A 27,386-nucleotide genomic window follows, 5' to 3' on the forward strand; every position below is an offset into this window, starting at 1 on the left:
AAACCATTAGCCAGACTCATCAAGAAAAAGAGGGAGAGGACTCAAGTCAATAAAACTAGAAATGAAAAAGGAGAAGTTACAACAGACACTGCAGAAATACAACGCATCCTAAGAGACTACTACAAGCAACTCTATGCCAATAAAATGGACAACCTGGAAGAATTGGACAAATTCTTATAAAGGTATAACCTTCCAAGACTGAACTAGGAAGAAATAGAAAATATGAACAGACCAATCACAAGTAATGAAATTGAAACTGTGATTCAAAATCTTCCAACAAACAAAAGTCCAGGACCAGATGGCCTCACAGATGAATTCTATCAAACATTTAGAGAAGAGCTAACACCCATCCTTCTCAAACTCTTCCAAAAAATTGCAGAGGAAGGTACACTCCCAAACTCATTCTATGAGGCCACCATCACACTTATACCAAAACCAGACAAAGATACTGCAAAAAAATTACAGACCAATATCACTGATGAATATTGGTGCAAAAATCCTCAACAAAATACTAGCAAACAGAGTCCAACAACACATTAAAAGGGTCATACACCATGATCAAGTGCAATTTATTCCAGGGATGCAAGGATTCTACAATATATGCAAATCAATCAATGTGATACACCATATTAACAAACTGAAGAACAAAAACCATATGATCATCTCAATAGATGCAGAACAAGCTTTGGACAAAACTCAACACCCATTTATGATAAAAACTCTCCAGAAAGTATGCATAGAGGGAACCTACCTCAACATAATAAAGGCCATATATGACAAACCCACAGCAAACATCGTTCAAAATGGTGAAAAACTGAAAGCATTTCCTCTAAGATCAGGAACAAGACAAGGATGTCCACTCTCACCACTATTATTCAACATAGTTTTGGAAGTCCTAGCCACAGCAATCAGAGAAGAAAAAGAAATTAAAGGAATACAAATTGGAAAAGGAAAAGTAAAACTGTCACTGTCTGCAGATGACATGATACCATACATAGAGAATCCTAAAGATGCCACCAGAAAACTAATAGAGCTAATCAATGAATTTGGTAAAGTTGCAGGATACCAAATTCATGCACAGAAATCTCTTGCATTCCTATACACTAATGATGAACAATCTGAACAAGAAATTAAGGAAACACTCCCATTTGCCATTGCAAGAAAAATAATAAAATACCTAAGAATAAACCTACCTAAGGAGACAAAAGACCTGTATGCAGAAAACTATAAGACACTGAAGAAAGAAATTAAAGATGATACCAATGGATGGAGAGATATACCATGTTCTTGGATTGGAAGAATCAATATTGTGAAAATGACTATACTACCCAAAGCAATCTACAGATGCAATGCAATCCCTATCAAATTACCAATGGCATTTTTTACAGAACTAGAACAAAAAAATCTTAAAATTTGTATGGAGACACAAAAGACCCCGAATAGCCAAAGCAGTCTTGAGGGGAAAAAACAGAGCTGGAGGAATCAAACGTCCTGACTTCAAACTATACTACAAAGCTACAGTAATCAAGACAATGTGGTACTGGCACAAAAAGAGAAATATAGATCAATGGAACAGCATAGAAAGCTCGGAGATAAACCCACCCACCTATGGTCAGCTAATCTATGACAAAGGAGGCAAGGATATAAAATGGAGAAAAGACACTCTCTTCAATAAGTGGTTTTGTTCCATAAAAAGGGACAAAACAGACTTCACCAAGAATATTATTCTTAGTTCTCAAAATCATATTTTAAGGAGAGAAAGATTCAAAAACTAACGAAGATCCCTAGATAACGTCAAAGGAAAATAAGTTATCCTGAAGCTAAATACTGAGAATAGTCAAAGATATTTAGAACATTTATCCTTACTAGAAAAGATCTAAAGGGAGATTTAAAAGAAGTCATAGGAAAAGGGAGAATAAATAGACAACAAGTGGTGCTGGGAAAACTGGACAGCTACATGTAAAAGAATGAAATTAGAACACTCCCTAACACCATAAACAAAAATAAACTCAAAATGGATTAGAGACCTAAATGTAAGACCAGACATTATAAAACTCTTAGAGGAAAACATAGGCAAAACACACTTTGACATAAATCACAGCAAGATCTTTTTTGATCCACCTCCTAGAGTAATGGAAATAAAAACAAAAATAAACGGGATCTAATGAAACTCAAAAGCATTTGCAAAGCAACAGAAACTACAAACAAGACAAAAAGACAACCCTTAGAATGGGAGAAAATATTTGCAAGCAAATCAATAGACAAAGGATTAATCTCCAAAATATATATGCAGCTCAATGTTAAAAACAGAAACAACCCAGTCCAAAAATGGGCAGACCTAAATAGACATTTCTCCATAGAAGACATAGAGATGGCCAAGAAGCACATGAAAAGCTGCTCAACATCATTAATTATTACAGAAATGCAAATCAAAACTACAATGAGGTATAACCTTACACCACTTAAAATGGGCACCATCAGAAAGTCTACAAACAACAAGTGCTGGAGACAGTGTGGAGAAAAGGTAACCTTCTTGCACTGTTGGTGGGAATGTAAATTGATACAGCCACTATGGAGAACAGTATGGAAGTTAGTTAAGAAACTAAAAACAGAATTACCATATGACCCAGCAATCCCACTACTGGGCATATACCCAGAGAAAACAGTAATTCAAAAAGACACATGCACCCAAATGTTCATTGCAGCACTATTTACAATAGTCAGACCATGGATGCAACCTAAATGCCCATCAACAGATGAATAGATAAAGAAGATGTGGCACCTATTTACAATGGAATATTACTCAGCCATAAAAAGGAACAAAACTGGTTCATTTGTAGAGACGTGGGTGAATCTAGAGACTGTCATACAGAGTGAAGTAAGTCAAAAAGAGAAAAACAAATATTGTATATTAACGCATATATGTGGAACCTAGAAAAATGGTACAGATGAACTGGCTTGCAGGGCAGAAATTGAGACACAGATGTAGACAACAAACATATGGACACCAATGGGGGAAAGCGGAGGCAGGGGGTGGGTGATTAACTGGGAGATTGGGATTAACATGTATACACAAATATGTGTAAAATGGATAACTAATAAGAACATGCTGTATAAAAAAATAAATAAAATTCAAAAAAAAATTTATAAACCTCTAGCCAGGCAAACTAAGAAAGAAGAGAGAGGATACAAATTACTGATATCAGAAATGAAGGAGCGGGGGCTTCCCTGGTGGTGCAGTGGTTGAGAGTCCACCTGCCGGTGCAGGGGACATGGGTTCGTGCCCTGGTCCGGGAAGATTCCACATGCCGCAGAGCGGCTGGGCCCGTGAGCCATGGCCGCTGAGCCCGTGCGTCCGGAGCCTGTGCTCCGCAACTGGAGAGGCCACAGCAGTCAGAGGCCCGCGTACCACACACACACAAAAAAGAAGTGAAGGAGGGGACATCACTACAGTTCCCATATGCATTAAAAGAATAAGGGAATACTATGAACAATTCTATGCCCATAAATTTGATAACCTAGATGAAAGGACCAATTCCTTAAAAGACTCAATCTCCCAAATTCTCATGAGAAGAAATAGATGATCTGAATAGGCCTATGCCTATTAAAAATATCAAGTCAATAATTCATAACCTTCCAAAACAAAAAGCACCAGACCCAGATGGATTCACTGGTGAATTCTACCACACATTTAAGGGAAAAATTTATACCAATCTCTACAATCTCTTTCAGAAGATATAAGCACAGGGAATACTTCCTAACTCATTTTATGAGGCCAGCATTACCTTATTACTAAAACCAGACAAACACATTACAAGAAAACCATAAACCAGTACCTCTCATGATTTAAATTAACACTTTTTATCTTGTTTGAGATTTATTATTGTTATTCTATGAAAACAATTGCATCATATTACTCTGTTATTGTATCTTTTTCTAATAGTTCTATAAGCAATATTTTTTCCTTGCTGATTAACATTCAGGGGAAGACAGAGAAAATTCTTATTGAAATACTCACTGATTTCTCAACTGAGAGTCATTTATCCTTACTCTAAATGATCCATTTTGAAATGTTTATCCTATAATCTTCAAGTTTTTAAGTTTAAATATACTAGAGGAAAAAAAACCCAGGTTTTTGTGCCTACAAGTTCCAAATAATTAAACTGAAACATAGCTACAAAAAATATTTAATGGCATTTAGATTTTTATATTAATATACACTACCTAGAACAATGAAGATAAAAATATTACTATGTACTAACCAGACTTCACCAAGAATATTATTCTTAGTTCTCAAAATCATATTTTAAGGAGAGAAAGATTCAAAAACTAACGAAGATCCCTAGATAACGTCAAAGGAAAATAAGTTATCCTGAAGCTAAATACTGAGAATAGTCAAAGATATTTAGAACATTTATCCTTACTAGAAAAGATCTAAAGGGAGATTTAAAAGAAGTCATAGGAAAAGGGAGAATAAATAGACAACAAGCAGCTAAAGTTAGGTCAGTTTAAGAAGGAAATTGTAAGAAACAGAGTAGTCCACTACTGAAACAAGAAACCTCAGGGGTATTGAGTTCTTTATCACAAGAGGTGTTCAAGCAGAGACAGCGATCAACTTGAAGGAAATTTTAAACACAGTTCCTCAGTTCCTTCCACAAAATTCAGAGTGACAACTACCTACGAGGAACAGTAGACGAGTACTCTGTATGATAATAAGATTCAATGACCTTAAAATCTAGGAAGTAGATGAAATAGTTACTTTTCAACTTACTTTTTCCTCCTGCAATATTATTACTTCATAAAGTCATGGGAGATTTGAGCAATGATTTTGCTGTTGATCTTTCTTGATGTTAATATTTTCATAATGTAGTGCCTTTTTCCTTTAGAAAATTCAGAAAAAAATTATTCTCAATTTCAAATATATAAATGTCTATATAAGTTAAGAGAATATTTTTATACCATTTCCTGCTTAAAAAGTATTCAATAAGATATCTGGGTGTGTTAGGCCAATATATCCTAAACTCTGCCAGATCTATTCATTTATATTGGTTAGATCTGCATTTTCCAATTCAGAGCATTAAAATATACCTATTCTAATAATGTTTCCAAAAAGAAAACAAAATGTGGGATTTATGTCATGAATTTAAATAAAAAGCTACCAAAAGTACTTTCCCGTGTAGTTTATTCACCATAAAAGGTCTTTAAAATTTCAAATCACTTGGTATTTCAACTATTAACTAAAATAAGGGGAAAATAGTCAATGCTATTTATATCATAAAACAATCAGGAAAAGGGCATAAAGAAAGATCTTTGAAAATGAAAGGGAAGCTTATTTTCATTGAAATTTACGCAAGTAAGAATAATAAACCAAGTAAGCAGTGAATAACAGCCCAAGCTCTGGAGTCAGACAGCCTGATATGAATCCTAACATTGCTACCTACTAGCTGTGTGACCTTACACAAATCACTCACCCTCTCTAAACTTCAGATTTGATTCTTCATCTGTGATTGGAAATAGTATTAACCAATTCTCAAGGTTGTAATGATTAAAGTGGATAATATATGTGAAGTATTTACTGCCATACAAAACCCATAGTAAGTATACAATAACTGTTAGCTATTATTAGGAATTATATTTAAATAGGTTACTTTTTTCTAATTCTTAAAAAGAATTTGAAAAGTCATATTAAACACTTCCAGTGAACTATACTGAACATAAGAAGTTTAAAAAAAAGGTAATATAAAAACATAAAAACAAATGTTTAAGTTACATAATCGCCATTTTTTTGCTTGTTTAGACATTACTATGATTTAAACATGCATATAACATCTCAGTTCACTGTCAAATGCTGACTTCATTGATTTTTTTGCACAAAATTCAACAAATGAACTTATTTTCAAAACCTCAAATAGTTTTATGGATAAAAAATTTATATTTGGGATATCAAAAGGGTCACATATCGTTTAGGTCTGTGTTTTCCCAAAAAGAAACCTATGAGCTCATCTTTCCATTCGAAATACCCAAGCATTTCCATTTTTATACCATATCAAATCCACAATTATGACTCAATCAATAAACAAAAAGTAGAAAAAAAAAAGTAGAAAATATCAACTACCAGAAGGAACCAAGACAAGTCCAAATAAAAGATAGTGAAGGCAGCAAAACCAAAGAGCAAATTACGGAAATGATGAAATATCTGATGCAGTTAGGAATGCAATCTATATGCATACATTCCTACCAGCAAAAGTGAAAATACAAACAGAAGGAAAGAAGAAACAATGGAAATAACAAAGATCAAAGAGAAAGAAACATTTTAAAAAAAGGAGAAGAGGGAATTCCCTGGCGGGTCCAGTGGTTAGGACTCCATGCTTTCACTGGTGTGGGTCTGGGTTCAATCCCTGGTGGGGGAACTAAGATCCCGCAAGCCGTGCGGTGTGACCAAAAAAATAAAAAATAAAGTCAGACAGACACTTATTAAAAAAAAAAAAATAGGAGAATGGGAGTGGGACAGGGCTGGAGAAGTAAAAAGGACTGTCAGGAAAAAACTATCAAGCAAAATCAGAGCAATAGAATTAGACAGAGTGCTGGTCATGCCTCAGGTACTTAGTTAGACGTGTAGTGGAATGGATGGAAAACAATCATCACAGAACCACATACCCTAAAAAGGGTTAATTTTGCTTAATGTTAATTAAGCCTCAATAAAACTGACAGGCAAGCAGGCAGACAGACAGGAAAGCAAACCAGCCAAACTGGAAGAAAAAGATAAGAGTAAAATACTAACAAAAGCATTATGTCAAGGGGATGAGTAGAGTTAGAGCATTTGACAGACTTTATTTGGAATGACAAAGATTAAATTTAGATCCCATTAAGCTGTATATACATGTTAAACTTCTAGTGTAACTACTAAAAAAATTAAAATACATGGCATATCACCCAAATTAGGAGAGTGAAAAAATGAAAAGGACAATAGAATAGGGTATAAATTCCCAAAAACAAGGGCCATGTTTTATTCTTTTTATTCTTAGTTACTACGTTTAGTACTAAGACATAGCAAGAATTCAAACAGTGTTTGTTCAATGAATGAATAGTAGTAGGGGAGTTTAAGTAAGAGCCTAAGCTACATCCACTGCTGGTATACAGATATGTCTGAATCTGTCTAGCAAATTAATTGGATAGGTAATCACTGTGGGACTTCCTGCTAGAAACCTCATCTTATAAGAGAGAAAGGATCAGGCAGATAAACTGGAACCTGTTAAAAATTAAATCATGAAAAGCAGCAATAGATTCTGAGAACAACATGATATCTGTTACTCAGTTTTGCCTTCCATGGACTCATGTCTAAGACCTTACTGTAAAAGTAGGAGAAAATAAAGACAGAAAGAATTATTTTACAAGAAATGTATTTCCTAGTTAGACTTCATAAATATTACCTTCAACCTAATGTTATGGCTCTGACTTATACTGAGAATGCCTTCTAAATCCAGCATGTAGTCAAAAGAATGGACACCAGAGCCAGGAACAAGATGCAGAGCCCTGGGTCACCTTCTTTTATATTTTCTCTGATCTTTTCTCTATCTTGTAATTAAAGACAGTTTATTTTAGTACTTAGATACATGGGCTGTAGAACCGAAAAGGCCTCAGTCCACGTCAAGCTCTGCCACTTAATAGCTACATAATATTAAATACATTATTTATTCTCTCTGACCCTTTTATTTTTCACTGATAAAATAGGCATAACAATAGTAACTACACAGAGACTTGTGAAGATAAATGAATTAATACATGTAAAACAGGTAGCACAGGATCTGGCAGACAGAAAAGCAATGGTTTTCATATAGGTTACTCTAAAATATCATATTTCTTGAAGTTTTTCATACTGATTTTTCCTTTCATAACAGCATAACCTAGTCTAAATTATTAGAATATTTATAGTCAAAAACTACAGTAAAGATATACTATTTTTTTTTACTTACTGGGTTATATCATACTGTCCAGGACCAGGCCCTGACTTTACAGGTAACTCTAGTCTTCCCAAAGAGTTGCCAAAATGCATCCCCTTGTATTTCAGAGTTATATTGGAAAAATCCTCACAAAAAAAAAAAAAAAAGTGAAGACGGGAGACAATTTAAATAAATCATGAAACAATGTTTAACTTTACTTAAGTCTAAAGCAAGGGTAGCCTTAGTCAAGGAGTTTCCACTGGTAAATGCTAGACTCTTCCTTGATACATCTCAAGAGTATCACTCTGTGCCCCATCCCACTCCTGAGTCAACCAGGATTCCCAGAAAAGGGCCTCTAGTTTAGTATATCCTCAACCAATATGAACAACTTTGCTCTTGGCAGTACACTCAACAATCTAAAATCTTAAGGGCAATGAAAATTAGCTCATCATTTAAAAAGGGGAGGAAGGGCAGAATTGCATGATTTAGGGAATGGGAAAGCCTAACAAAAATGACTTAATTAAGTAGAAATTAATTTTAAGAAATTAAAATTCAAACACTACCAACAGATACTAGATAACTTCTAATCACCTGGTAAGTGCAGAAGATATTCATGTAAAGTTTTCATAGAGTAACAAATATATAACAAAAATTAAACACTACCCCCAAATCATTTCATAGTTAATGTTTGAGGTCAGGATCAGTACTTTAATACCAAAGAAGTCATTTGTGACAAAAGAAATCAGCAATCATCTTCCTTCACAGTCATACAATAAGCATGACTCACTAAAGAGTTCACTTTAGAGAAGTTAAAACACCTGCTTTCATTAGAAACTAATAAAAGAATAAAGTATGAAACACGAACAGTAGCATCTCATAGGAATTCTTGTGTTGACCTAATACATTCTAAATTGAGCAATCATTTAAGAAATTTATAAAATCTTACTTTTTTAACTGATGGTAACTCTAGTCTATTTCACTTACTTTTAATTCATAATTGTAAAAATATAGCTTTAAAATAGGCATGGATTATTAAACCAATTAATATATATATTGAATAAAATCCCAGTAACATAAACTGATAGTTTAACTGCATAAAACAGTATATCGGTTGTTCTAGGTGACCATTACTATTCTTGAATAGTGGAACCAATCTCTCTCAATTACCATTATAAACAATATTAATGAAATAAATAGCAATTAAATGATTAGAAAGCATAATTCCAGTTCAGATTGGTGAATCAAACCCACATCTGCCCCCCTCCCACCAGAATCGCAGAAGAAGCGTATAAAATAGATGTAAATTATTAGTACTAGAAACTAAGAGAAGGTATCATTCACATTCCAATTCAAGGAATTTCTGGAAAATATAGTACAGCAGAGACTAGAACTGGAAAAAGATCTCACTGCACGTGAAAAGAACCTCAGCTGAACCCTATTAACATCCCCAGAAAGACAGAAACTAGAGGTAAGGATGGACTCATGGGTAGTGAGTAGGGAGCAATTCTCAAAACTACTAATAACCTTACAGATTTATTTGCACCAGTGCCATTACACGAAGTGATGAAAGAATGCAAAAACGCATTCCATTCTTGCCATGGATGGTTGGAAATAAATTGGAAGCACTGCCACTGTCTCCTAACAAGGACTTCCTAGTTAGAGAGGCACCACTCTAGAAAGCTTTGGGATGGCACAACAAAATCCAAAAATAAGCTGGTACAGCACTAAAATTCCCTACTATGTGAAAACACCTTTTACTTCCTAGAACTTAACATTAACAACTAGCCCTCAAATATTATAAAATACAAACACAATACAACTAAACTTTCCCTTTTACACCACCTGACCTTAAAGAATTAAACAGGGGCCAACACAATCTCTGACAGAACTTTGATGTTTGCATGAAGTGAAATGGGACCTTTCTTGATTCTTTTATCATAGATGGCAATCTCAAAGAGAAATTGAATTACAGTTTTTCTAAAGGTTTCTCCTGCTTCAATTTTAGTAAATCTCCTTGTTTGTTCCTTGCTTGGGTGATGGAGGATGTTGCAGCTGAGGGTACAGAAACAGGGAGTTACTAGCTATGGCCAAATAAGATTCAGACATACTTTGGAACGTCTAGTGAATAGAGCAAATCAACCAGAAAGTGAACACAAAAACTATTCCCATGGGAAGCAGCTAATCATGGTAACCCACACCCAGTTAGAAAATCTTACTGTCAAAAGAGTGGCAATGCTAACTACTGAGTATTTTCTGTTGACTGAATTTGCCTTCTAACAGATAATCCCCCACTGGATTTATGCCTGTGTTCTGTAGAGTGCAAAAGGGCTATGATAAAAATCTAAAAGACATTTCATTAAAACACTGGTAAAAATCAATACTACTTTTAGAGCATTCTATCTAATAGAGTATAAAACAAAGAGAGAAGAGCACTATCCCCCCCAGCTTCACCTCAGCTCATCACGCAGCTTTCGCTCTGATGGAGTATATGGGTGGAAATGCCCAGCAGAGAGCACCATCTGGCAAGAGACTGAACTGCCTGGGGGAACAGAAGCTGTCTCAGTGGAAACAGACTTATTCAGAAGCATAGTTGAGACAGCCTTTCTAGAAGCCCCTGTGAAGGGGAACTTTGCGGAAGGCTGGAGGTCTACCACATCAACAGGAGGAGACAACATACATATATTTGAGTTACTGACATAATTGTGACTCTCTGTAGTACCCACAATCCAATAGAGCCTGGGAAAACTTGTTACATAAATAAAAAGCATTAATCCTTATTCCTACCAGGAATACTTCCAGCACTGTAAGTGGTCTTAATGTGCTTAGCTTATTGATATGCAGATTCCTTCTAACGAACTACAACACAAAGAGCAGAGAGGTATTTCCCCTCTTCACTGATCAGCTTTAACACACTATGAAGCTATAACACTACAAAGCACCAAATCAAAGTAAGACACTGATATTATTATTATTGTTGTTACTGTTATAAATAGGTTGTCTAGTTGATATATGATCCCCAAGCCCAGACCCCTGTCAGTCCTAGGAGGAACAGAGCTATGAATAAAAATTGAAAGGGCTATCCTACCAATCTCTCTAATGCATAGGGTATACACTGCTTTAGCATTTCTGAGTGTAACACAAAAGGAAATAAGGCAGTCAAATCATCCAAAGGCTTTGGGTCTGGGGCTGCAGAGACAAACACCAAAACAACTAGCAGAACAGCACAGAAAAATAGCACAGACTGACACGTCCAGCAGAGCAGCAGATGGTAGTAGAGGAGTCCTGGAAGAAACCATGGCATCCACTAGAGTAGCTGAAAAGCAGCCCATTCCTTTGGGTCAATGGCAGCTCTGAAGACTGCTGCACCTCACAGAGCTTCAGGAAAGGAAAGAATGATCAGCCATGCAACATTGTTTTGCTAAAATAAGTGTTCTAGACCATCTTTCAAATGAAATTACTTAATAGAGGCATGGATTTTAAAAGTACATTCACAGTTTTGATGGCAGAAAGCGAAAATTTTTTCACTCGTACTTTATTTTTACTTAGAAATGAAACAAAGTTTCATAATTGTGAAGATTTTAGGCTTAGTAAGTAGTGAAATAAATGTAGAACTCTCTTCTTATATAATAAATATAGCCACGTTAGATATGCCAGATATTTTCTATATTTCAGGCAGGAACATATCTAATATATTGATTTACTATAGCCTATAGATTTGTAAAAATAAAATCAGTATTTTAAAACAGCATTTTGACAAATCATCTTTAACATTATATTTTTATACCCTAAAAAGTATGTTACAATTTTATAGTAATTCTTCTACACAGCATTTCAGGAGAAATTATATCCAAGTAGAATTATGTCTAAGAAGCTTTCCTCAGGTTAATTATTATGATTTTGCAGGTCAACTATTTAACAATTCTTAAGGTAATCCAGCAGAAAGACTATGCACACACACATACATAAACACACACCATTCAAGACACCAGCAAAATCCTTTTCCTGTGTATATGCTGAAATTCATTTCATTTAAACCATGTGAACTACTTAACTCACTAACCTCTACAGTTCTCAGGTTAATGTTCAATTGGAAATTTAATTTAAAAGCCTTTTAAAAATACAGATAGAAAATAAGGAACAAATTGACGTACTCAACTCTAAATCACACTCTCCTTATGTCAAGAAGTGTTGACAACAGATGTAGAGAACAAACATATGGACACCAAGGGCGGAAAGTGGGGGCAGCTGGTGGTGGGATGAATTGGGAGATTGGGATTGACATATATACACCAATATGTATAAAATAGATAACAAATAAGAACCTGCTGTGTAAAATTCAAAAAATAAAAAATTAAAGGGATGTGATATTAAAAACAAACAAACAAGAAGTGTTGACAATACCATCTACAAGGTCATCGTCAAGCTTGGAAAATCATTAGCAAATAAAATATGACTTAATTGAAGCAAACTCAGCACAGAGGTGCATTATTTTAAGTGAATGATGTAATATAACTTGAAGAATTGCTAACTGCTACTTTCACTGACAGTGAAATCAATGAAGAAGGGGCTATGCAACTTTCTTCTCATGTCTTTTCCATAATAAAGTGTGGAAACAGAATTTGTGAAGAATTAAAAGTCCCAAAGCGCGGCAGTTCAAAACATTAATGGACTGCATTCCAGTGTGGCAGCACACAGGTAGTTCCCAGCATGTTATCATTAGCAAATACGTCAGTGTCATAATTCCAACCACAAACTTTGCTTCTGAAATCCACCTCTGAAAAGCAGACTTCTAATGGTTACCTGAGCTCTTCTTTTGAAAAAGAGAGAGAAGCTAAATTTTCTAATTCAAAATGTTATACAAAATAATTTATATAGAGGATTTCTCTTTACAGATTAAATACAGCTAAAAATTACCATTTGTTGGCTAGAGTCTTATACAACTTGTAATTTCAGAGTTGCTTCTATATTTAAGCTACATAAGATACCTTCAGCAGATGTTATTTCAACAGTTCAGGGAATAATCACAATAATTACCTATCTGTTGGATTATTTTCTCAATTTTCTATTAATGTTCACGTCTGGAAACTGAGCCCACATATAGTATTATCTCAAAAAGCAGCTAAAGAGATACAAAGAATTACCAGAAATTTGGATAATACTTGAATTAACATTATTACAGTATCAATTTCATAATAGTCTATGAGGCACCTGTGTTTTTATTTTCCCCTGCAGGAAAAAACAAGAAAATTAAGCCTTCAGCTACTGACCTTTGCTACCCTACCTCTAGTTTTCCTCTCAAATTCAAGATGGAGATTTCAGAAAATATCACAATTCAAATTAAGCTTTGTTGAATCTTCTTGAATATTAACCACTATGTCTTTAATTTATACGTAAAACTATGTTTTTACAAACATGTTTTCTTAAATTTGATCTAGATTTTATTCTAATAAATACAAGTTGGATCAAATCAGTAATTACTAAAATAGGTCATCAAACTGGACCTATTAAAATTATAGAATAAATTTTCTTATTGTTATTTCTCTCTTCTATGAATAATAATGTAGCCAGAAAGAAATCAAATTTTATATGTTAAAGTAATGTTTATTCATACATGAAAAAAGTTTTGCACATCTAGCTTGGAGGCATTATTCTGGCCTTTTAAAGGATGATACATTATTCTGAAACAAAGAAACAGCATATACAAAAAATATAATTTTAAAGCAAGAATAACATTTTGGGATTTAAGTTAAGAATAACAGAGAACTATTTAAGCTGAGACCAAGGATCAATGACTACTGTGAAAAAGAAATACTAGTTCCAATATATTAAACCAAAGTTTTTCCCAGAATATTTTAGATAAGAAAACTTAGCACAAAGAGCTTAAGTAACTTGGCCAAAGACAAATAACTATTAAGTAGTGAAGCCAAGAAATAACCACAAGCAGTCCAGTTCCATTACACTACCTTTCATAATTGTCCTTTACCTTGGACAGAATATACTGATATTAGACCACAGGACTTCCATTAATTTCAATGTAATTTTTACAGAGTTATCTCCATTGTTCTTCTGAGCATATCTTACTCAAATACCTAAGATACTGGCACTGTCTGTGGATGAAAACTAATTATTTTTATATTATTAACAGGATGATAGGATAGTCAAGGCCTGGAAAAACAGGCATGGCATTGACAGGGAGAGCAAAATACTCCTGGGATAAAAGACCCTATAGCCAGAAAGAAATGGGAATTCTAAGGGTGTGAACAGGAGACATATCTATAACTTGCAATATCTTTACTCTCCATTTTATCAGAGGTAAGTTGGTTATTCATAAGTTTTATAGTAAGGAGCAGTCTATCAGGTCTTCAAATACCTGTATTTGAAGATAAAATGTATTATCTCTAGTGTGTTCTATAATCAATAGAAATTTAAAAAGAGGAGTTACAAACTAAAGGTAAAATACCAGCCTGTCTATTTACCTTTACCTTTGTACTTTAATTCTTTAAACAGAATGTGAGTGATTGTCTAATGAACTTTCATTTCATCCTAAGGAACTCTACTATTTCTTTTAGAGGGTGTACTACAGACAAAATCTATCAGTTTCTGTTTATCTGGGAATGTCTTAATTTTGTCTTCATTTTCAAAGAATAGTTTTGCTGGTTGTAGAATTCTCGATTAGCAATCTTTTTTATTTCAGTACTTTGAATATATCACTTCACTGCCTTCCAGCCTCCATGGTTTCTGATAAGTCAGCTGTTAATCTTCTTGGGGATTTCTTGTCACTTTTCTTGCTGCTTTCAAGATTTCTCAATGTCTTTGGCTTCAACAGTTTGATTGTGATATATCTAGGTGTGCATCTCTCTGAATTTATCCTATTTGCAATTCAATGAGCTTCTTGTATGTGTAGATTGTCATCAAATTTGGGATGTTTTCAAGTTATTATTTCTTCAACTATTCTCTCTTTCCCCTTTTTCTTCTCTCCTTCTTTGACCCTCATTATGCATACGTTCGTGTGCTTGATGGTGTCCCCCAAGTCTCGGACGTTATGTTTATTTTTCTTCATACTTTTTTCTTCCTGTTCATCAGGTTGCATATCAATTGACTCGTCTTCAAGTTTGCTAATTCTTTCTTTTGCCAGTTCAAATCCACTAGTGAATCCCTCTAGAGAATTTTTCATTTCCATGATTGTACTTCTCAACTCCAGAATTTCTACGTGGCTGTTTTTTATAATTTCTATCTTTGTTAATACTGTCTGTTTGGTGAGACATTGTTTTTATATTCCCCTTTAATTATTTAGACATACCTTCCTTTATTTACTTGAATATATTTAAAATAGTTGAACTAAAGACTTTGTCTAATAAGTCCAACATCCTGGCTTCCTCAAGAACAGTTTCTAATGATTGCTTCTTTTCCTATGTATAGGTCTTATTTCTGTTGTTGTTTTTGCATGTCTCATAATTTTTTGTTGAAAACCAGACATCTTAGATAATATAATGTGGCAACTCCGAAAATCAGAATCTCCCTCCTGACCCAAAGGTTTATTGTGGGTTTTTTTGTTTAGTGATTTCTGGACTAATTCTCTAAATTCTATATTCTCTGTCACGTGTGTCCACTTAAGTCTCGGTCTGGCTACCCAACTGGTCAGGTAATTGTTGGACAGAGGTTTTCTTAAGGCTTTGAACGAGTAGGTCCTCCAACCTTTGCAGAGGTGCACTGTGCATGTGTTGAGACACACCTTCAACACTCAAGAAGGCAGTTTACAAGTCTGTCTTAGCTTTCACTTCCCGAAGGTCACATAGAGGTAAGAGCTTTGTACCTTCTCAAGTCTGGTTTTTGAAGTGATGGGTTAGCAATTCTGAAACTACGTTCAGTGTTTTACAAGATTAAGCAAATAAGTAAATATACTGAGGATAGTGGGAACCAGGCTTCTCACTGTGGGAGAAGGGAGATCAAACACAGAAAAGGAAATACAAGAACAAACATGTGGCACTGAACTGGAATCAGAGATATCAATATAAGCTCAAAGTTTTTAATAGATAAGAAAAAGTATAGATTTCTAACTTTGTCCATTGAGACGGCCTAGAAGAAATAATACCCCAAATGTACCTAGTGTACTGATCTTGTTTTGAAATATCATTCTCCACTAAATGAAAGTAGAGCTACTTGAGGAAATGACTGATTCCAACAGCTGTGGCAATGGAAAAAATAAGATGAACCTGCAACATTTTATTGTGCCATAAAATAAAGAAATGCTCAAAGAATGATGGAGATATGTCAAAAAGACACAACAAGCAGACTGAAAGGGCTCCCAAGGGTCAAATATTAGATCATTTTAACCTCAAAATAAATAGTGAGAGTATTGAATTACAACCTTTTCAGTAAAACAGGAATTCATGAATCCATACTGATATAAATACATAAATGGAGAATATAAAGCTGTTCTTTATAGTAAGTAAAGTGCCAACAAAAAAATGTTAAAGAAAATATGACATTAGAAAACCACCATTTGATAAACATCAGTAAAATTGATTCAGGCATCATCAATGGATGTTAAACTAATAGGTGAGAGTTTGATAAGGAATAGGATATCTACTCATTCTTAAAGTAACCTCTCCAAAATATTTATAAATTTTTTAAAATAGTAACTTTACAGTAGATAAAACCAAAAGACACCCCCTCAAGTTAACATCACCAACTACGGGATAAGTAAACATCCTGCGCCTTTTTATGTGATACATTGAGAAGGATGCTTCACTTATGTAGCATTCCTGCTAAAATATATAAACTCATCCTAATCATGATAAAATATACACGAATCCCAAACTGAGACATATTCTACAAAATAAACAGCCTGTACTCTTCAAAAAGTCAAGGTTACAAAAGACAAAGCAAGACTGAAGAACTGTTCCCAATGATAGGACTCTAAAGAGACACGACAACTAAATGCAACTTGTAATACCAGATGGGACTCTTGACCAAAACTCATTTTTTAAAGAATATCATTGAGATAATTAGTAATATTTTTAAAATATCTACAGATAATAGGATTATATGAATGAAATTTTTCTGATTTTGATAATTACATTGTGGTTATAAAAGAGAATTCTTGTTCTTAGAAATTTTATATTAAAGGTATTTAGGAGTAAAGGGGCATCATGTCTTAAATGTACTCTGAAATTGCTTAATTAAAATAAAAATATAAATATAGAGGGGAAATGATAAAGCAAATGTGATAAAGCATTAACTGCAGGATCTAAGTGAAAGGTATATGGGAATTATTTGTATTATTCTTTTAACTTTTCTATCAATCTGAAATTATTTCAAAATTTAAAATTTTTTTAAAAAATAAACTCACTAATTGGAAACAATGAATGGATTAGATCTAGTATATTGATATAGCTAAATCTAGAAAATATAACATTAAGTGAAATAGCAAGCAACCTGCATGCCAGATGATAACATTTACTTAAATGTTTTAAATCATACAACAATACATATCGTTATTTATACGTAGTAAAGATTTACTGTTTACTTTGGCAACGGGAAAAGAATGGAGGGAGGGAAATTGGGTAGGATAATAATTGTAATAATATAATTATTTTAAAATATAGCTAATTTGAGTGCAATAAAATTTTAATATGTGTTATATGAAATGGTGGGTACATGGTTATCTGTTTTTATGTTTGTTCAACTCTATGTGCAATTATATAAATTATAATAAAAATATTTTAGGAATAAAAACTTAACAATTCAAAGTATCTAAGACTCCAAAATACCCCAGTATACCTAATGCCAAAAACCAAATGGTTTCATAAGGTGCTTTAGCCTAAGCTTAAACTATTAAACTATTTCCTCTTTTTCCTGGATACAGTTAGACTGTATTTCCCAGGCTCCTTGGAGTTAAGTGTATCCATGTGCCTGAAATTTAACTACCAGGCCTAGCCTACAAAAAACCCCCACTACCAGTTCTCTGTCCTCTTTCCCCTTCTGCGAGCTGGATACAGATGACACCAAGGCCTTTGGAGATGACAGTAACATGAATGGAATAAGCCTGTGTCGCTGAATCTCTACATGGAGGAACATCTCTTATCAACAAGAAATGTTCATATGAATGAGGAAAAAAAGAATTTCTGTTGCATTAAGCCATTGAGATTTGGGGGTCTATCTGTTACTGCAGTTAGTATTACATTAACTAGAACATGCATAATAATAAACAGTCTTCCAACGATCAGTGTGAAATGTATCATACTTACAAATTGAGGTTTATAGTATGCTGGACCTAGTGTACTGTCAATAGCAGGTGGAAAATGTTCTGCGATACTGCCATCCTCATTAATATGATAACCATATGACCGTCCACAAGAAGGAATTGAAGGAACATCAACACTTCTGGAAACTGTAAGTGCCCTTGACATTTTCTGAAAAAAAAAAAATATATATATATATTATTTACTCAAAGGCAAGAAAAGGAATGAACAAATATTAAATTTTACTAAAAGACAACTATTCAATATTGACTTTATAAGTTTTATAATATAAACCAAAAATGTTTGTCTGTAAAAGTAATTTAAAAGAGTGAATTCAAGTCTTACCTCATAATATAAACCAAGATTTAACCAAACTACTATTAAATAGTAACATAAACCATAATATAAACTAAACTACTGTTAAAGCCACTTTTAGAGATATGGAATCTCTCACCTGGCTCAGTTATTTATCTTGCTTAGTATAGCAAGCGTGAGTGATTCCAAAAACAGGCATTCATTCCTACAGTCACATCAGCAATCAGCAGTTCAAAGTGGTTACTTGTGCTATGCTATCATAGTATCTGCCAGGTAAAAACAAACTTTATATTTTCTGTAACATTTTCTGGCTTCATTCCTTTCCAGCTCCTGACTTACCTTCATCTTACCGGTGCCCTATATAAATATCCTAATTTTACAGACCATGTAGCAAGGAAAATGTCTGATATGGTGCTAAATGGAAATTTAAAATATAAAGTTGAATTTATTACTATAGCTATGTAAGTTATATAAAATTATATGTAAGTGTATAAAATCATATACATATACGATTTGATACTGAAAAGAACTATGCAAAAATTAACAGAATTATCAATGTTAGAGTCAGAAGTTTTAAGGTGCTTATCCTTTTTTCAAAATTTCCTTTAATGGAAAACATTTTATAATTTAAGTAAAAACAGAAAGGAGTAACATATATTAGTAATACCAGTATAGAATACATCAAATAAAGTACTGGCATTTAAATAATTTAGTAATATGAAAAATTACTTATTAAGAATATATTTATAATAGATATATTTAAAATAGATAACCAACAAGGAAAAAATGAAGGGAAGCTCATATATTCATTAAAAAATAAAAATAGAGTCTGCAACTTCTATCAAAAAAAGAATATATTGATCTTCTGTAGGTTTTAAATAAATAAATAAATGCTAGAGTTGACTGCATACATGCCCAATATACAACTGTGTCATAAACATACTATCACTGGCAGAATTCCACTTTTTTTATCATTAGAGACAACTATTAAGTAGTTTCAGTGATGCTGAGACTGGTTACCAAATTAAAACAGGAAAGTATTGAATGGCCTCCCCTCCATTCACTACTTTCAAAAATTATTTGCATGATGTCAAGACTTTCCAAAATGTAGTCCCAACCTTAGTGAATGCTTCTTCAACATCCAGTTTGTGATATCCCTAATTCCCTCCAACAACTATCTACTTCGGGCTACTAGTAAAAATTTTTATTAAATGTTTATTAAAATAGCATTTCATCAACTGTTTTGTGCTGAATTCCATTCATTACTTCCCTGTTAAAGTTATAGATCCCAGGGAGCAGTGATTTATCTTCTAAGTATTATCAGTGCCTAGCATTATGTCTGGTTCACATAGTTACTCAAAAAATGTCTGACAAACACTTTCATGAGTAAATGAACATTTACTTTGTCCACACACATGAAAGAGCTGATATTTAAGTATACTTATAAACCTTAACCTTATTGTCATTACACTGACATTATTCAACTGAGTACTTAGCCCTAAAATATATCCTCCTAAACAAAGAACTGATTAAAATTTAAGTAATATGAGCTATGTGAAGTTGTTATGGAAAGAGGAGAGGGAACTATGCTAAATAAACTATGACCAAAATCTGCTAGATTTTATTAATTATTTCAAAGGGGTAGGCTTTTGGTGTAAAGATTATTCTTTATATAACACCAATGTACCTTTCCAAACATATCACCTGCTAATCTCCTACACAAATTCTTCACTCCAGTCAAAATAATCTCATTGTCCTCCATAAGATCCCACTTCTCTATCTGCACTCATGTAGTCCTCCACGCCTAGAATGCATATTCCAACCCTATTCTTCAAAGCCAACCTCCTCTATAAATCCCCTACAAATTAGACTCTCTCATAACACTGAGTTGGCCGAAAAGTTCGTTCAGGTTTTTCCATAAGCTGTTATGAAATACATCTTCTTCCTTTAAATTCCTATGGCATTTAATCACATGATCATTCACTTAGCACCTGTCACATTTCATCTTGCGTTAGTAATGATCTATATTACCTCTCTCATCTAAATTTTGAGCTTATTTATTTCAGGAGTCATGTTTCAAATTTCACGGTGTTATTAACAGTACTTACACAGGAGTTTCCTCTATATAGAGAGGTAAACCACTCAGCCAGTTTTTTAAATCTCCCTTACTTTCTGTTCACCACAGACATTAGAAGAGATTATATTATAGATTTATCAAAAGCAGAAGTGAAGTCAAATATTAACATGGTTAAAAACTAAAGTTTATAAACATCAAATATTCATTTAATTATAAACTACAATATGGATACTAATAAACCTACTAATTTTTATGGTAAGTTTTTTAAATGTACTAATCACATAAAACAGTAAACCATTTCTACTTTATTTTAATTTTAAAAAAGGGCCTTAGAAGCATAATTCAAAATAGCATGTACTGACTGAAGATGCTCTTTAGCCTCTAGTATTTTTCTGTTCATAGCTAACGTTCCAGGATAAGACTGATCATAGCTTGCTGGCCCTGGACCATCTGAAATAAACTTCTTAAAACATTTGTCCCAGCTTTGTAGACTTTGGCCTCCTTTTATATTATACTAAATTGTAGAGAAAAAATGAAATAATTAAAAGAAACACTTTAAAATTAATACCTATTTGATAAATATTACATATTAATATGAATATTAATAGTTTTAAAACTCAGCCTGAGAAAGTTAAGGCTCCTGACTGAAGACAACTGTCTAGTGAGAGAGGGTAATAAGAAAGGATGACAATTAGAGCTGTCAGTTTTAATGCTGAACTCAAACTAAAATTTACTGTACCTTGAACACTCTAAGAGAATGCAACACTCAGTTTTAAAACAGGAATCAAACACAAAGGCATCTCCAAAGCTGTGAATCAAGAATAAAGAGTGTATGCTTATGTTTACGGCCCCTGGAGAACTTATACCTCAGAAATGAGCTAAAAATGCTCGTATTGGAGGGGAAAAGCAAGCCTTCCAAGCTTGTTTAGGGTTAATTATGTTCATAATTAATTGAAATTAATTTTAATTAATTGGCCAAACTTTTTGGCCAATTAATTTCATAATGGCCAAAAAGTTCATTCGGGATTTTGTACGCTGTTACGGAAAAACCCAAACTTTTTGGCCAACCCAACAGTTGTTGGCATTTGATTGATCAGATAAGGTTTTTTTGTTATTGATTTACCAACAGGCCTTTTCACATGACATGTACATGTCAGTTGTTCACATTCACTATTAACTGAGCTTATCTTTAGTTTGCATCTTATTCAGCTTTATTCAGCTTTTAAGAAATACACAAAAGAGGTCTTCTTTTTAAAAAAATGAGTCAAATTAGATAGTCAATTAGCTACTTGATTACTGTTTTAATAAGATCACAATTCTTATGTTTAAAGAGTTTGGATCTATAAGAGTAGACTTTAATGATTTTGTAAAAAAATTAACAAGTTAGATTAAATAATAAAATCATGTGAAAAGAAAAGATCTCAAATTTCCATTCTTTGCAAGCCATTACTATAGTCTCTACGATCTGACATTTCAAACTGCAATTTGAATTTATATTGAATACTTCAACAGAGAATAGTAAAATCAATTTGACTTTTTTTAACTGTGTACAAATTAACCAGGATTTTTTCAGATTATTCATAATTACCAATTCTACTATTTTACAAATGGTTACAAAAGGAACTTTCATATGTCAGATAAATGACCCAAAATTATATTACTAAGTAATTATACATTTTATATAAAAACCTGTGAGACAATGGTCTTAGTACTTCTTGAGAACTGTGCTTTGTCTATATGCAAAGGCTATTTGATGAATTTTTATATTGTCAGCAATCTCTAAGCTCTACAGGAAGCAGAGTCTCATATGAAGTGTGAGGCCATGCTCTGTATCACATATGACAGACTATCATTCAGCTCTAATGAGATGTATCTCTCCAATCAAAAATCAAACCTAATCTGGACATCTATTCCTAGGCCTAGCTAGTAAGAAATAAGAAATAAACTATTTATCTGGACCCAGGGAAGACATCCCCACATCTAGAACCATTCTCATGTAACAAGGAACAAAACGGTATCTGCCATGCAGAAACAGGTCTGAAACTAGAAGACAACCAGAAAACATAAGTGACATTTATACTGAACTTCTGGAGTGAGAATCATCCTAGGAAACAGAATATGAACAAAACAAATTATGTGACTTAATAAGTTAATTATCAAAGGATCAGAAGCTTGTACTTTGTAAATTTGATTCTTCTGCTTCTTTTATTTTCTTAAGTTCCTTTATGTTCTTTTCTACTAAGCAAATTTCCTTTATGCTCCTTTCTATTTTTCTTTTCCTTTTGAAAAAAATTAACATGCTTCAGATATGCTAAAGGAAGCAAAGGAAATTGTTTTGCCTATAACTGGGCAAGAGCTATAAAGGCAAAACTTATACCCCCAACCCCAACTTGTGAATAATGGCCACAACCATAGCTAAAGTGAAATAACCATAAGAGGAAGAGAGAAATAGAGGAGACCAAATAGGGGAAAAGAATTTCAACTCCCAAATATTCTGCTTTTATAAAAGCCTCAAGTATTCTGTATTTAACAGTGGAGGTGGGCCCTCACAAATACAACCCACATTTTTGGTTTTTTAAAATTTCATGTGAAGTCTCCAAATAATATTTACTAACTTCTGACAGAAAGCAACATGTCAACCTATGCTTCCAAAAGAAAAGTATAAAGATAAGTTGTTAAATACATGCATTAATTTCCAGTAAGATTATCCCTTTAATTATTATCTAATATATTAATTATTTACAGAATATGTAACCTATGTCACATTACAAATATGTTTCCTAATTCAGCTATTTAAAATGAAATGCCCTGCGCTTCCCTGGTGGCGCAGTGGTTGAGAGTCCGCCTGCCAATACAGGGAACATGGGTTCGTGCCCCGGTCCGGGAAGATCCCACATGCCGCAGAGTGACTGGGCCTGTGAGCCATGGCCGCTGAGCCCGCGTGTCCGGAGCCTGTGCTCCGCGACGGGAGAGGCCATAACAGTGAGAGGCCCGCGTACCGCAAAAATAAATAAATAAATAAAATAAAATAAAATGAAATGCCCTTTATTTTTCAAATAGTATGATAAATTCACACTTCTTGAACTTCTAAAAGTTCTGCAAGAATTTAGCCTAAAACTACAAAAAAATCAACAGCAACTATGTAAATAAGTAATAAGTCATTTTTTTAAACAAAGGAAATCAATCATCTCTTGGCACTTGTTTATAATTTTAAGAAGAAAAGTAGAGAATACCAAAACTCTTTTTCTTAGATCATCTATTATACAAAAAAGCACACTTCCTAATTTCTTTTCTTGAAATCCAAGAAATGTACCCAATTTGGAATAAAATAAAATTTGATCTAAATTGCACTTTATATTATTTTACAGGAACTGACTAAAATCAGTATTAATATATAATAACACTCCAGGGCTTCCCTGGTGGTGCAGTGGTTGAGAATCTGCCTGCCAATGCAGGGGACACGGGTTCGAGCCCCAGTCTGGTAAGATCCCACATGCCGCGGAGCAACTAGGCCCGTGAGCCACAATTACTGAGCCTGCGCGTCTGGAGCCTGTGCTCCGCAACAAGAGAGGCCACGACAGTGAGAGGCCCGCGCACCGCGATGAGGAGTGGCCCCCGCTCTCCGCAGCTAGAGAAAGCCCTCACACAGAAACAAAGACGCAACACAGCCAAAAATAAATAAATAAATAAATTTTAAAATAACACTCCAACATCTTGATACCTGTCACATTTAACAAGTTTGAAATCTACCTATTATGTTATTTTATTACATTTCCCTCTTGGAACACCGAAGTTACAGATCAGGCTTAATGAGGGAAATACTGGTAGAACTAGCGAGCCCATATACCCATAATATGCTGGTCTGGTCTGTGAGCCATGGAGTGTAGGCAGGAGTGACACTTCTAACGATTAAGTCTAATGTCCCACTATTTACTGTTTTGCTTTTTGTGCTTTAGGCTCTAGTTTTCTGAAAGTTTTAAGATGCCAGGGAGAAGCAAGACATGTTTCCCTGAATTGGAAGTTGAACCACCAACTGGCCATTCCAGGTTCTTTATGCTACCAAGCAGAAAACGAAATAAGGTTTGTGTACTGGCTGGGGTGATTAACCCTGACCCGGACAGAAAAACAGGACTAATGAGAGCCAAGAGGAGTGTGGTGGGATGGAACATAGGGAACACCCTGCAGAGCCTACTAAGTAAGCCAGTGAAAATGCTAAGAGCAAGTTTATTTAAAGGTTAAAAAGCAAGCCTAAGAACCAAGAGCTGAGACGCCTTAGATCTGAAGAGTCTGGTGATCCCACTAAGCTTAGAACTCTACTGGATAAAGTTCTTGTTGAAGACATGGGGAACATGGAACGAGTAATGGAAAAATCTTAAGCTACCCGTAGCCTCGTGATCAGTTACAGAAACAGAACAGGTCCCCACCTGTATTTCCTTGCTTCATACAACACTTCCTTTCATTTTCCCTATATTTTTTTCCCCTTTCTATTATAAAATGGCAACACTAATAATGGTTAAAATTTACTGAGTGTCAACTATAATAAGGCACTATTCTAAATGCTTATTAATATATTTAATCCTTAGAAAAAGCCTACCAAGTTATTACCCCTACTTAATAGATGAGGAAACTAAGACCCAAAGAGATTACGTGGTTAAGATTAAAACTCACAGCTAGTAAGTAGCAGAGATGGATTTTGAATCTAGGTAGTCTAGAGCTAGCTCCAGTCCAGCTCCACAATCCTAACCAGTTCTTTATAATAGCTCATGTTATATTTACCATCGAATCTATAAGTTGCAGAATAATGAAACAGGAACATTCAAGAACAAGAAATAGCCCAAATCTAGAGATCCAGGATTCATTTAGCAGTGACACTGTAATACCATCTTTGAATGCAGTAGCTAGATACTAATTTGGCTCCTTCTGGGAAGGAAAATTATACATAAAATAATTGCACTTTTAAGATTATATATATGGGAAGAAGTGTGTGTATGTTGTGTGCATGAGAGAGAACTAGGCAGTCAAGGGGTGAAAAATAATGGAAATCTATTGTTTTTATCTGTCCAGCATCCCTTCTATTATCTGCTCATAGCAGCATATTTGCCACCCTTGGGACAATCAAACCTCCCCTATATTTTGTGATTTTGAAGGAGCTTCTAAACACAGGAACCCCTGGCCCAGGAATCATAGGTGTGGGTCCATAATAAAACTGGACCAATCAGATTTTCCCTACTGGGGATTTTAATTGTGAGTGTTGTCACACATAAAAAGTGGAAGAAGTTATAGAATTAAGTTATCTAATGGCAGTTTCCCATTGAATGATGCAGAAGTTCTTACTACCAAAATACCTGGGATTATCTTAGTCCTGTCCTTCTTTAAGTCCTGACTGCTCAATTCTTCCTTCAAGTCTATGAGCCACCCAAGTACCTTACATATAAATCTATGATAAACCTAGTATCTGTTTTAAAAATCCATTTTATTGCTTGCAACCAAAAACCCCTAACTGGTAGAATCATTAGGGGTTTGAGAAAATCTAATGTAAAAATTAAGGCATCAATGACTTGATCTGGGCCTCCAACAGGGGAGATAAAGGTCTGCTAGGGTCAAGTAGGAGTCATTATGAATGAGTACAAAATTTACATGAAAAGGGAAAACTTTTTATTAATGATTATAAAGGCTGGAGTTACAACCACTGTTTCTGAACATAAATGGACCAATGAAGATATTCTGGTCACAGACTCTTAAGAAATAGAAGACAATGGCAATAGCTATAGCTTTAGAATATGGCACACAAACCAATTCCTTCACTCTGTTGCCATCCTTATTCTACATATTTTGACCATCTGCACAACTTTCATGGGCCTTAATTAATTCAGTAGTCCTATCCTCCCATTCAGGAATCTCAAGGTCTATGAGGCATGTAACAATGTTTTATGTCTTATAAAATATGTGGATTAATGACAAACACCCAACCAGACAACCGACAGTGAACACATTTGTTTTTCTCTTATTCTAATTGCAAAATATAGATTGAAAGGTGAAAGAAGATCATAGGAAGGGAAAATAAAATATGACAAATGACATGTTAGTCTATTAGAGGAAGAAAGCGTGATTTTTATTAACTCAGACAATTATTATAAATTTACCTGCACCTCTGAAACATTATAGTGTCCTGGACCTGGAACAGCTTTCTCAGTGCTAGAGGCAACAGTAAAAGTACTTTCTCTGGCAGCCAAAGAAAGGAATGGTGCATAGCCACCTATGAAAGTAAAATCATATCACCGGCAGATAAGATAGGATTCCGATAATTTCAGAGAAAAAGCACTCAAAATGTATAACATCATTTGGTAACCTCAATTGCTGAGACTGTATTATTAGAACTAATGTTTAGCCACAGAAGTTTTTGCATTTCAAAAATTTTATGTAAGAGCATAATTTGTATTAATATACATTAAATATAAGAACCTACAGAACTGGACTTACTAAACACCAGAAAAAATATCTAAAGAAAATAAAACAAGTTTTTTTCCTTCTAAGCATATTTGGTTGAGATGAAAATGGAAGTTCTATTTAACCAATAAAATATTTTCATCCTCAGAAGATCATAGTTTTATATATTGGAAAAACATATTAATTATAGAGAATAGCATATATGAATTTATAGGCAGAGCCTAGATAGAAATAATTTAGAGTGAGCTTACGGGAAGTAATTAACATGTTTCCTCGCTTTGGTACATAGTTGGCACTCGGTAAGTATTTCTTGATTGCCTGACCCCAAACAAAGGTTTATAAATCCAAGATACAAGCAGAGAC

The 27,386-nt window shown here is 34.0% G+C and overlaps 1 protein-coding gene across 1 annotated transcript in view; it reads right to left on the reverse strand.

Moving 5' to 3' along the window:
* The window catches only part of STPG2 (sperm tail PG-rich repeat containing 2), a gene marked incomplete at its 3' end in the record, with an annotated part of 294,294 nt that overhangs the window by 260,036 nt on the left and 6,872 nt on the right, over nucleotides 1-27,386 (reverse strand). The window contains 4 exon segments of the mRNA XM_065878286.1: nucleotides 4,760-4,880; nucleotides 7,974-8,086; nucleotides 18,191-18,355; nucleotides 26,720-26,832. Of these exon segments, the coding sequence (XP_065734358.1) occupies nucleotides 4,760-4,880; nucleotides 7,974-8,086; nucleotides 18,191-18,355; nucleotides 26,720-26,832 (512 nt within the window).

Source organism: Phocoena phocoena, chromosome 5 (genome assembly GCF_963924675.1).
Source record: "Phocoena phocoena chromosome 5, mPhoPho1.1, whole genome shotgun sequence".
Classification (NCBI taxonomy): Eukaryota; Metazoa; Chordata; class Mammalia; order Artiodactyla; family Phocoenidae; genus Phocoena; species Phocoena phocoena.